At 48.8% G+C, this 13,182-nt stretch overlaps 1 protein-coding gene across 2 annotated transcripts in view; it reads right to left on the bottom strand.

Annotated features, from left to right (window-relative positions):
- Positions 1 to 13,182, bottom strand: part of P3H2 (prolyl 3-hydroxylase 2) — a 108,929-nt gene that overhangs the window by 37,588 nt on the left and 58,159 nt on the right. For both annotated transcript variants that reach the window (XM_020806564.3, XM_078389702.1), the window contains exon 2: positions 192 to 338. In XM_020806564.3, coding sequence (XP_020662223.3) covers positions 192 to 338 — 147 coding nt within the window. The remainder of the gene's footprint in view (positions 1 to 191; positions 339 to 13,182) is intronic.

Genomic DNA, 13,182 nt, shown 5'->3' with positions numbered 1-13,182 from the left:
ATGATTTCATGAGCCAATGAGTCTATATTTCATTTCTCCTGTTGAGACATTTCCAAGTGCCCTTAACGTGGCTGCCTGAAGAGGATACCACTCAAATGTGTTCCAGAGTTTACTTCTAATTCAGTTCAAAGAGCAATTTTATGTCCACCGTGCGGTCAGGAGGACAAACGTGGCCCCGTGTCCAGTTTTACCATGTGCGGCCGGGCCTCGCGATCCACCAAATCCACCTTCCCTGACGTGGTCTTGTAGTTCTCGATGTCCTGCTGGATCCCCAGGTGCTCCGGGTTGGCCAGAAAGAAGGTGTGGGCGGCATCAGCTGCCTTGTCCAGTTGGTTTAACTAGAGAGCAGGGAAAAGCAAAGGAGAGGGAAAAAGGGGGGGAAAGGGTTAAAAAGGCAAAAGGGGAAAGGACTTTTGCTCCACAGCGGAGATGGGCAGGAGCTGTCGGTTCGCCAGTTCGTGCTGGTTCGTTCCTCAGCTAAACACGTGTTTAGCACTTCAAATCCCCATGTCTTCCAGCGAGCACCCACTTAGAGGAGGAGGAGGGACAGGGAAGCCAGGCACGGCTTCTGAGTGGACACTCACCGGAGGAGGTGGGGTTACAAAGTGCCGAATGCCGGTTTGGCCGATAAACGAACTGGCACAAACCTATCTCTGTTCCATAACAAATAATTCATTCATTCATTCATTCATTCATTCATTCATTCATTCATTCATTCATTCATTCATTCATTCATATGCCACCTTTCTCCAAAAAAGGACCCAAGGAGGCTTACATTACTAAAACAGTATTTAAATCTAAAACTGTAATTATACAAGAATTAGACTTATTGTAGTGTTATTGTTCATTATTACTTCTTGATAAGCTACCGGTTCTCATTGATACTCGCTTTCTCTACACATTGAAGCAGCCTATCCCTAACTCACGGATCTCAGCAAGTGTGCTTGCCTCCACCAGGAAAATGAGGCGACAGTTGTTCTGTTACTGTTTCCAGAACTTGTGTCTTCCACCTTGGCTAAGCAGAGCGTGCACCAATAAGCACAGGCGGCCTGCCTGATGGAAGCAAACAACCCATCCGATGCTTCTGATTTTTCTAGGCTCATAAAATAAGGCAGCAGCCATTATAGCTTTGCTATCCAATTTCTGAGGTTTTTTTTTTCTTTCTCTGTTGCAAATGCAAATACCCTCAAGCCGCAGACCTGCGGGTGTTAACACCAAGAGAAGCCGACAAGACATGACCAAGGAAGGGGGGGGGCTTTATCTGGAGTGGCAACCCTCCCTTTGGAATGCCCTCCTGGAGGAAACAGACCTTTAAGAAGCTCCTAAAAGCAGAACTTTTCAGAGAAGCGTTTGGGAAGGCCCTCCTCCGTTCATGGGAGAGGGGAGGAAAGAAAAAGAAAGAAAGGGCAATAATTAGAATGCCTTATTGTCAATTTAGCACTGCTTGTTCAGCTGCATAGTAGTTATAGTTATTTATAGCACTGGTTTGTAGCTGGGCGATTGGATCATATATTTGTCTAGACGTACTGTTGTAAACCACTGAGAGTAGCTGGTTTGCTAGAAGGCTGGTATAAAATAAAACAAAATACACGCTCTCTTTGAGACCAACAGAAAGCACTCCACTGTCTTATAGAAAGAGAGAGGAATATGGTGGCAACTTCTCCAACATGGGTTTACACCTGGAATCTACAGAAGCTCCTAAAGACGCCAGCATGAAAATCGCAGCAAAACAAGATTAACGTGATGCAGCAGTCAACGTAAGGTGCAACGTGAAGATTTTACAAAGTTGGCACCATGGCTGGCCAAGCCAGAGCCCGCCCGGAGCAACCCAGGTGGGGAGGGTTTCCTCGCCCAACCCGTGCCCTGAAGGAGTTTCCTACAAATGTGTTACTTTCAGGAAGCTGGAAGCAGCTGCTGCCCAAGTCCATAAAACCCGCTGTTTGTCAAATTGGCAGGAGCAGACCTCTCTCTTTCTCTCTTTCCCTGAACTGAACTGTACGTACAGTTCAGCAGAACCTCGGGAAAACATCCCCTTGAGAGACAGCCCTACGGTTCAGTGGTGAGAGCCCGGCTGGCTGCTCCGTGTTCAACAAGAGCAGATTTCGGCCAAGGAACGGATGAGGACGGCTGCCAAGTTCCTCTCGGAAGGGACTAAAAGGGGCCAATTATGAGCAGCACTGGCTGGCGAGACCAGTTTAAATCCCTGCTCGGTCACTGGGGTGGCAACGGGCAAGCCAATCCCCAGGAATCCCGAAGACTTAAAAACCCAACAAGGGTCACTGTAAGCCCCAAGCAACTTGACAACAGACAACCCAAAACTATGTAGTCTATATCTTAAGTGTGTACAGTATGGCCATGGTATCTCCAGGCGATCGGTCCCAATCACCTCCGCGGATGCCGATAAATGTGGAAAAAGCGAACACTATGCATAGCATAGTGCCCTGGTCCACGGCGTACTCTGGTCCATGGGGTCACGAAGAGTCGGACACGACTTAACGACTAAACAACAATGCATAACATGGTTTGTAGCTCCCTCTAGTGCACAGGTTGTTAAATACACTCTGGAAATACATATAAATTGTATTTCGGGGGAGTTTTATTTAGTATGTTCAGGGCTGTGAATAAGTGAATCAGCGGATACTGATCCCGTGGATGGGAGGGAGGCTACTGTATTCTGTATCTGTGGTCTGATTAGTTTTTAGGAAGCTGGAACTATATACAAATGCTTTGTATTAGCGTTGAACTATTTACCTGAGATAATTGAATGTGTTTTAATTTGTGTACTTCTATTTAAAAGTAGGTCTACTGCATTGGTTCAGCTAGTGACAGGGTTTGTACTGTATGATTATGGCATTTATTGTATGCTGTGTTTTTTATTGTATGATTTTATTGTATCTTGTGAACCTCCCAAAGAGAGTTCGCACTAGTGGGATGGTAGTACTCCAGCCGTAACAGTAGGAAGAAATGGAAAAATTAACACAATTCAGAGACCTGGAAACAGAAATAACTCACTGGTGGATGGAACACATTTCAGTGGTCCCCATAGTCATTGGGGCATTGGGGAGAATGCTATGGAATGTTATTAAATATTACAATCAGCTACAGAACTATGGAATAACACCTTCAGAGTGGCGAAGAAACAGCAATGCCTGCCGGTTGGGCGCAGGGATCCCTCCACAACTGTTTTCAAATGCACCTCTGGTAGCGCCAGGGGGAGTATAAACTTAAGGAAGCTGGGCTCAGGCTCTGGAGCACTGGGTTCAAATCCCCGCTCAGTCTCGGAGCTTACTGAGTCACCTCTCTACCTACTGACCTACCTTGGATGTTTGGTGCGAGGATCATGTGGGGAGAAGGAGAGCCCGGTATTAAGTTCCTCAGGCACACACGATGAGGGAGGAGATAAAGGTAACCAGAGGAAAACCTCATTGTCCGGGGTCTCTTTTAATCAGACATAGGGCCGTCTCTTCCAATGTCATGTTTATTCTTGTGGCTTGTTTCAAATGAATCATACTGTCTTAATCAAGTGTGTCTTACAGTTTAATCCTTCAAAATTTAATGTACAAAACCACCAGGAAGAGAACTTTCTTGAGCAGACGAGTCAGAAATATCGAAATAAACAAATGCACAATAAATAACAAAAGGGATCTAAGCATACAAACTGAAGACCATCGGCACTACTGTCTTTCAGATTAGGCTCCCCATATCCATCGGATCGGTATTTGCAGTTCTACTTATCTGCAGTCTGAAAATATTAAAAGGGAAAAAAAACCTCTAGAAACACATATTTTCACAATGTATTTGCCAGAACTGGCCACTAGAAGGAGCCAGACACCATGCTTTGTATTCATCTTGTTGAAGAATACATGGCATGCTCTCTGGCTCTTTCTGGTTCCCTTTTTCTGACCCCCCCCTTTTACCATGCTATGTATAGCGTTTGCTATTATCTGCAGCTTTCAGCATCCACCGGGGGAGGCTTGGAACCAATCTTCGGAAGATATGGGGAGGTCCTACTGTACTGTGTACAGGTGTGAACGCTAGACAGTGGTGAGAGCAGATTTAAAATAACCCAATTCAGCTAGAGGAGAGTTTTGTGGCTACCCCAGACCATCGCAAAGACAAATAAGCGGGTCCTAGATCAAAGGAAGGTGGAATTTTCCCTGGAAGCCCAAATGACGGAACTGAGGCTGTCATGCTTTGGGTGTACCATGAGACGGCAGGACCCGCTGGAAAAGACAATAATGGTAGGAAAAGTGGAAGCAGCAGGAAAAGAGGAAGGCCAAATACGCGGTGGACTGACACCATAAAGGAAGCTTTGGGTTTGCAAGAGCCGATCAGGGTTGCTAATGTTGGGACCTTAAAGCCGCTGTTAAGTTGAAGGCAATTTGAAGGCACAAAAAACACCATTATGGGCCATGAAATGCTGGGTGCAAATCACAGTTTTTTATCACGGGCCTGCTTTCAGCAGGCTCAGCAAACTAGCCTCCTCCTGCCGCTCAGCAGGAAAGTCTGGAGAGAGAAAGGAGGAGGAGGAGGCTTTTGATTACAGAAGTCATTTTTTTTCTCGGCAGGACTTGGAACTCTGTTCTGTCGGAATCCCTCCACCCTGCAAACGGAAGACCTTGGCCACATGGCTCGTTTGGACAACAGCTCCCAGAATCCTCCAGCCCCCATGGCCACAGGTCCAGAAGAAGTAATATTTCCAGAGTTTTGCAAACCACCTCTCTCTCGGAAGCCGGTTGCACCGGGCAATCCTTTGAACGCTGTAGCCACGGCTCTCTGCTCTATTCCATCTAACCCAATAAAGAAGAAGCACAGGCAACCCCCTCAATGTGATCCTTAATCTTATTCCATCCACCTGGATTCTGGAGGAGGAGGTCAAAGGCTTTAATCCTGCGGTAGTCAGAAGCTGGCCACCTCTCCAAAGGGCTTAGCAGCCACGGCCCCTAAAAACATCCCGGAGATCATCAGGTGGAGCCCTGCCTCTTTCTCCACCAGGCTGAGGTTATGAAACAGGGTACTCCGTGTTCCGTACGGAGCGAACACACGTCTGGGCAGAATCAACAAGGCGAGTAAATAATCCCCTAAGGTGAGCCCCACCTTCTACCTTCCAAGCACAAACCTGCCCCTCTTCCTTCCGCCTTGGAACTTCAAACCTGCGGTTTCCTGAGTGCTTTGCATTTTTTCGGTGGCCACTTCAAGCAGCCCTTCAAGGTAAAACATCCAAGGGAAAGAACTCGCAGCTCTGGAGGCAGGAGCCCAAGGCCTGGGGCGGGCCAGGAGCCAAACATCATCTCACGGCAGGTGCCAGGGACGAAAGCTGCTTCGGGCAGGCTTCAGAAGCAGGGGTGCGCATCGCCTGGCCTTCCTCAGAATGCCTGAGAGGAGGCGTCTTTCCGCCTTCCTTCTCTAAAGGTAAAGGTTCCCCTTGACATTTAGGGCACGGTGCTCATCCCCGTTTCCAAGCTGTAGAGCCAGCGTTTTGTCCAAAGACAGTTTCCGTGGTCACGTGGCCAGCGCGACTAGACACGGAACACCGTGACCTTCCCACCGAGGTGGTACCTGTTTATCAACTCACATTTTACATGCTTTCGAACGGCTAGGTTGGCAGGAGCTGGGACAAGCGACGGGAGTTCCTTCCGTTGTGTGGATTCGATCTCACGACCGCTGGTCTTCTGACCTTGCAGCACAGAGGCTTTCTGCAGTTTAACCCACAGCGCCACCCACGTCCCTTCCTTCTCTAACAAGGTGCTAATGGAGATGAGGTGCTAACGGCCTCTTGCTCTCGTGTCCGTAAGCTGTGTTTTCCAATTGGACCAGCCCGGATAGTACACACCTGAACTCGCACCCATACCCACACCTTATCCTGATCTCAGTGTACCTGTATCATTATTTTCTTGCCTCAAATACTAACCAGGTGGGTTACTGAAGACTTGACAGCTCCTGAGCTGAAGATGCTACCTTGTCTTTGAAAAATCTGGGGGTCGGGAGGAGTCGGTGAGATTTAGCTGTACGGTATTTATCGGAGGTGGGCACAAACCTGGAAAATTGTGGTGATGGTTTCTGGTTAGCCATGGGTGACAAACCACCAGGAAGTAACTGGAAAACTGAACCTGGTTTGGGTTCGGTTTTCAGTTGGTGTTTCGGGGAGGGGGGGCTAACCTGATCCTGGCGCTCCAGGGCCATTCTTGCCACAGCCAGTTCCCCACCACCGCCAAGGACAAAAAAGTTCATTTTGCTTCATTTTGTTTTGGCAAAACAGAATCCCTGAACTGTGTTGTGAATTGAACCACAAATCACCCTGATTCGTGGGGTTTTTTTCTGGTTCGTAGTTCGATTCGTTCCCATTCCTAGTATTTATCTTCACCAAAAAGCCTCTGGGTGATGGAAGAAGAAACCTTCTGCATCAACGTTTACAGGCTCACCTTGGGAACGGATCCCATCTCCTTTCGGAAGGAAGATGTGGACGAAGTACCGTTGGACAAATCAAGAGAGAGCTTTGACGACTGTGCATTTAAAAAAGCTCCCTTTTTCAGCCCCAGCTCCCAGAATCCCTCAGCCGGGAATCTGGAGGTTGGCACTAAAAAAATAAAAAAACAAGCTCCTGGAGATGCTCTCCTGTGGCACAGGATCTCTTGATTCAGGGCGAGCCGCTGGATAGGACAAGCTTCCACATTTTATGCTCTCAGCTCTTTGGGCCTCTTCATAAAGACCTGGCTCAGAGCCGGGTGTTGGGATGCTGGTTTTAGCAGCGGGCTGAGCTTTCATAACTTTCGTTAACCCTACTAGCAACTTGAAAAAGTCAGAGGGGCAGACAAGGATGGGGAGGGTTTCTCTGTGGGACATAAAACTAATTTTGGAAAAGAATGGAGAGAGGGAAGAACACCATCGATTCCAAAGGAATTCTATATATTCTCCGTTTAAAGCCTATAAATCCTAAGGGGAACAGGAAGATCTCTCTCCAACAGTTAGAAGGGGGGGGGTCTGAAGAGATTTTATAGGAATGGGTTCCAGGACCTGCACTTTTGCTCTTCCTCAATTGATTTAGCAGAAGTCAGATCCTGTCAAAGTCAGCCATAGGCTCCTCCAAGTGCCAAACTTTTTGGAGGCCACCCCAGCAATGAACAAACCTGCTGTAACTTGAGCATGTGCCGTATTTCATATACAACTCACAAACCAGAACAAACAGGGGTCAAAGTAAGACATTAAACAGGACGTGCATTCACTCTGATAAACACAACTTTCTGCTCCAAGATGCTGTTTCCCTAGTAATGTGTGCCTCAGCAGTCAGGCTTGCCAATTAACCCGGGGTTTGCCAACGGCCAGTTTTGCAATAAGGCATGCGAAATGCAAGCTGCAAGGGGCAAAGGCAATTGTGCTGTTGGTAAGGTTGTGACTCAGAACTTGTGGGAGATTCTCTCTTTAAAAAAAAAGTTATAAGCATATTAGCCAGTTTGAATTTCCAGTGCAACAATTCTACTTCAGAAGGAAGACTGAATAGTTTTGGAAAAGCCAAAGGAAAATTCAGGTGAGACGAACTTCAGAAGCATCCAAACCAAATCTTGAGAGGGAGACAATTCCCCTGGGAACAGGTCTTGATGCTCGTCTTTTTCAGTTGGGTTGTTGTGCATTACTGCTTTGACTGGATTTTTAGTACTATTTGTGTTTTCCATTCCTCAGAGTGGCATTGCTTCTGAAACTTGTGATTGAACAGAACAATCAGTTTAATTATATTTTAATAGTTAGAACGGACCACTTTTTAAAAATGGTTATGTGCTTTCTTGTTGTTATTACGGGGTCACCCATGAAGCTGAAAGAGGTGGTGGGGGAGAGACTGGATCCAGAAACAGCCCAAAAGGAAAAGCAGGAAAGGAATGATTGGTCAATGCAAGGTAGATAGACAGTCACCCAGGAAAGTCCTGCCCAGGTACATCTACTTGATGAAGTAAAATAAACGCCAACAAACAGGCAACCAACGTGGAAGGTAAGAGAGTTGGTCAAAAGCAAAGACGTTCATCAACACCAATTGCTATGTATGCTACATATCCTATAGTAGCCAGAATTCTACTAATTGTGACTAAAGGACAAGGTGTCCAATGTGTGTCTTGGTCACATGCCTGGTCATGTGCCTGGATGTGCAACCGAGATGTGCCCCAGGTCCTTGTCACTCAACCCCAACTAACCGTGGCAAGTTATGTCAACCTTTGCAGGAACACCGACAGGATACCAAACTGTTTCATGCAGTCAAAAGTTGAGATCCTGCAGTTTCACAGTTCTGTTTGACATGTGGCTCCAATTTCCAAATCTGGAAATATTAGGAACAAGACTAAGGAAAGACAATTTTTGAGAAATGATCTTCCAAAGTCATCTTATGAGACGCTTGCATTTTATGGGACTCTAGCAAAATTCAGAAGACTGCACGCAGATGACACCATGCAATGGAAATACTCCACCGGCGGAAGCAGCAACACTCCTTCAAACACCACTTAGGCATTTTCATGCCACGTGAGAGGTCAAGCATCTTTTCAGGAAATCAGCTCTCAGCCGCATGAAATTATGCGTTTGTTTCTAACCCACATCGGAAAACCAGAAGCATCCAAGTCAGTGTGGGCTGGAGATGTGGACAGGTGCCCACGCTATAAACTTGTTTTTCTCAGAAGGCTGAGATGTTTTCAAATCGCAAATCAAGCCGATCTGCCATTCAGCAAGGCAACCATTTTGGCTACATTAGAATGAGCTTAAATTTCCTCTGAAAAAATCCGGAGGACCGTTATTCTTCCCCTTAGAGAGTTTAGCTGTCCAAGATGAAGCGGAAGGCAGGCCAGGAGGGCCTACGACTCTGTTTTGGTTTACGAGGACGTAAGAAGAGCACAGAAGAGGGATGTGGTGGGGCTGCGGGTGAAACCGCAGGAAGCGTCTGTGTTGCAAGGTTGGAAGACCAGCCATCGTGAGATCGAATCCCCACAACGGAGGGAGCTCCCGTCGCTTGTCCCAGTTCCTGCTAAACTAGCCGTTTGAAAGCATGTAAAATGCGAGTCGATAAATAGGGACCACCTCGGTGGGAAGGTCACGGCGTTCCGTGTCTAGTCGCCCAGGCCACGTGACCATGGAAACAGTCTTTGGACAAAATGCTGGCTCTATGGCTTGGACACGGGGAAGAGCACAGCTGGACTAAATGTCAAGGGGAACCTTTACCTAAGAAGAGCATAGATGCTGGATTTGACAGAAGGTCTCTCTGGTTCTGCACCTTGCTTCTGCCAGGGCCAACCCATGGGAGATCGATGGCAGCCTCCTAATTTGGGCTGAACGGCACATGCCCTGGACTCTGGAAGCCACAACCACTGAAACTCTTGCCTGCGATGGATCTGCCCAGTCCCCATTTGGAGCCATCACTCTGTTCCACAGGCACTGGGAAAAAGACTGCACGCCCTTTTACGCCCCCTGCGTTACCCACACCATTCGGCGTCACTGGATCGCCATGCAGGATTCTTGCAATAGGAGGGAGGAGGAAAAACTACCCCCCCCGCCTGCTTATTTACCCCACCCCACCCCTAACTTTATACTTTCCTATCAGGTGTGTCTGCTTCCTCGCCTTTTCATCTCAGCTAAAGAGGGGCTGCCCTCGCCCGGCTCCCGTTCCGGTCTTAGGAACCCGCACTGTGGCTTTAGGAGCCAGTGCATTCTGTGGCCTCCGTGGCTCTCTTGCGCCCATCTGTCCGGTACTTCTCGAAAGCCCCTCTCGGGAACGAGTCACGGTCACACGTTATTTGCAAGGACTGGGCAAAGTCCTCGCCGAGGAGAGTCTGTGATGGGTGCCCTGAGACCACATCTCGTCACGGCCGGACCCTCGTGGCATATGCCCTCCCAGGCACTGCCCTTCCCATGCCCACTGTTCGGCTGCCCTCCGAGGCAGAGCAGTCGCTCTCCCTGCGACCAAGATGAGCCGTACAAACAGCCGCACGGAGCCAGATGGGAAGACAGAGCCTGCTCAGTCTCTCCTGAAATATCACCGGCAGGGACTTTCCTTGCCCTCAGCCCTGGAAAGAACACACTCGCTTCTGATCCCGAAGACACAGTTATTCATTCGGTACAAATGACTTTTTGCCCGCGTTGCTTCCTCTCTCCGACTCCCCTCTCCTACAACAAACACATCACTTTCAAAAGCTGCAAGGAGGGCTTGACGCCCTGCCTGGGTCACCGTCCCTTTCCGTCCTCGGTCGGCCAAGGGATTGGGGTCTTCGCTCCTGGCTTTGGCGACAGGGCACCAGCATCTTGTGGGAGCTGAAGCTTGAGCCGCAAAGCCATCCATGATGCTATTTTCAGGGTGGTGCTGTGTGCATTGTGGTATTTTCCCCCTCAGTGACCTCACAAGAATTCCTTCGCCGGTCTCCTCAAGAGCTCGCTCAGTCCTGCTCACAAGTGCTCCTCTGTTGCCATGCCTGTCGCTTGTCCACCCCCGCGTCCCCGCCCCCTCTGAAAGTCAACATGCCTCACATTCTGTAAATGGGGGAGACTCAGAAATGCTATAATGAAAAAAGTCGTGTAAGGTCACGTCTGGTTTGGTCGTTGCTCCCTTTGAAAACCAGCCAGCAAGGAGGGTTTCCTACCGTCGCTGCTTCCGGCCAGACGAGGGTCCGTCTTTGCTTGGTATCGCCAGGCGGAGCTTCCAGGAGAAGAGGAGACAGAAAGTGAGAGAAAATCGGGGCGGAGATGGGGGACCCTTTGTGGATCGAAATGGAAACAGAAGAGGCTGCCAAGGAGGCTTCCTTGGATGTTGGCCAACGACCGTCTTTCATGAGGACTGCCAACTTGTTGAAATGGTGTCTATGGCATGTCCATGGGAAAGCCATTTGGTGGGTACAATGTGCATCGTTTCATGGCTAAACGCAGTGGAAGATTCTCTCAGGGAACAGAAAACAGCTGTGTATTGGACAGAACTTAGAAAAGTGACTTTTTTTGGACTAGAATTCTTGGGATCCCATCTTAGGGATTCTAGACATTGTGGTTAAACCAAACCAAACCCTCAGGTTTTGCTTTTTAAAGCGCATGGCGGCCTTTGCGCATGAGAAGTACATGGCTATCTAAGCTGGTTCAGAATGAAATGGACCAATTATCAACTTCTCTTGGCTGCCCAAAGGAACCGCCCTCACAGAAAGATCTTTCTCGGCTCCTTGTTCATTCCGGGGTCCAGCTCAAGACACCTCTTTTTCCCTTGATGTGTTAATTCTTGCTTATTCGTCTCCGGACTGAGTGTCTGAAGGACCCCTGCTTCCACACGAGCCAGCCTGCTTCCCTCACAGCCTCCCTTTACTCCAAGCACTTCTCACTTTTGACGTCAAGGGCACAACCGAACAACCTCAGAAGAGCCCTGTGCTGGATCAGGCCAAGGGCCCACCTCATCCAGCTTCCTGGATCTCACCGTGGCCCCACCAGATGCCTCTGGGAGCCCACGAGACCACGAGAGACCCTGTCTCCTGATAACCCTTCCCTTGAATCTGGTCTTTGGAGGTCCCATCCCCATCGTGGCTTGCCACCTGCGATGGGACTTTTCCTCCAGGAATCTTTCCCATCCCTTTTTCAAGACCTCTTGGCCAGATGTCATCACAATGTCCCGTGGCAAGGAGTTCCACAGGCTTACAACACGCTGGGTCAAGAAAGATTTTCTTTGGTCTCTTCCCACTCTCCCAGCACTCCATTGGAGTGGATGTCCCCTGGTTCTGGTCTTGTGTGAGAGGGGAAAAAAAGCTTCCCTCTCTCCTCTTGATCCACCCCCTGTTTGCGAGTGGCGTCCTATTTGTGGAATATTCTCTTCCAAGACATTTGGATCGAGCTCACTTTACTACGTCCTTAGCACAAACAAGGAAGAGGGTTTAGAGAAAACTAAAAACACTTTGGAGCAAGCTTGACACTACAGTTTTGGACTACAACTCCCAGAATCCCCCCCCCCCCACACACACGATATTTATTATGTGTAGAAAGCCATCCGCTCCCTTATGGAAGGCAGGCACTGTCTCACACTCCCTGTAAAAACAGGCTCCACAGCCCAACCTAAACTCCTTTACCGTCAGTAAAAGAAACCTGTAAGTCTGGAGGAACGAAGAAGCACCCTTGAAAAAAGTATGCTAGGCTCGTTGCTGGAATTAATGTGAAACGCACACTCAGTGCTCCAGCTTCTACGAATAAAGCCATTTATTCTCTTCAGGAAGAGACAGTCGAGTGGGCGGACACGGATTTGAGTTGGAATTTAGGTTCTTTTTGCCGTAAAACATTCACACTGGTCTCAATTTTCATGGTATCCTTGGGAGTGGACAGAGAAAAGGCAGCTGTTTTGGTCAACTCAAGAGTTTGGATGGAAAAAACACGAGTTGGACTCTTCATTTTTTTTCAGTCAAGCGTATAACAGCATCCTGCACCAAGGAGTTTTAAAGGCCCACGGACCCTTCGCCTCTGTAAAAAGTCCCCACCCCCGGGCCGAAGGCCTCTGCGGCACGCGCAAAAATGTCTCTCTCATTTCCCTTCCCTTCGACCAGAAGAACAGGTGCCTTATTCAGACGAAGCCCAGACTCTCGGATCAACGCTTCGACCTCCGAAAAAGCGGGGCAGTCATCCTCCTTTAGGGAACTTGTGCAACACAACTTTGTGCCACGAAACAGTCCGTTTTGCACAAAACAACCCCCCCCCCCCCCGGAAGGGAAGAACTCAACAGACAACCCCAGAAAATTCCACCGCGTCCTTGCTGGTAAGACGGCACATGGGGTGGTTCCACATGTTGACCTTCAAGGGCAAGACCAGGAAAGACCTGACACACGTTCACTCGACAATCATTCCACACAGTACAGCAGACAGACGCAGGGAGAGTTCGGGTCACGGTGGGACCGAGACCTTCTCTGAAATGCCCTTGGGGAAACTGAGGGCACAGGAGGGAAGCTGGGCTTCTAAACCCGCAGCAAGAACCAGGAGACCTCTTAAGACATTTAAAGAGGGCGTCCTGGAATTCTCAGGACAAGACACACAAACACACACACACACACACACACACACGGGCAGCGACAGACCTTCTTCTGCCCTTGGAAACCGTCATGCCAAAGGAGTGACAAAACGGAAAAATCCGTGTTTGAAGTGTGTAACGACTCCAAAAGGTCCAAATTGGCGGGGGGGGGGGGGGATGGAAGGCTAATGAGCGTC

Source organism: Pogona vitticeps, chromosome 3, assembly GCF_051106095.1.
Source record: "Pogona vitticeps strain Pit_001003342236 chromosome 3, PviZW2.1, whole genome shotgun sequence".
NCBI classification, from domain to species: domain Eukaryota; kingdom Metazoa; phylum Chordata; class Lepidosauria; order Squamata; family Agamidae; genus Pogona; species Pogona vitticeps.
The sequence above is the reverse complement of the archived record's forward strand: the minus strand, read 5'-3'. Positions and strand labels throughout refer to the sequence as shown.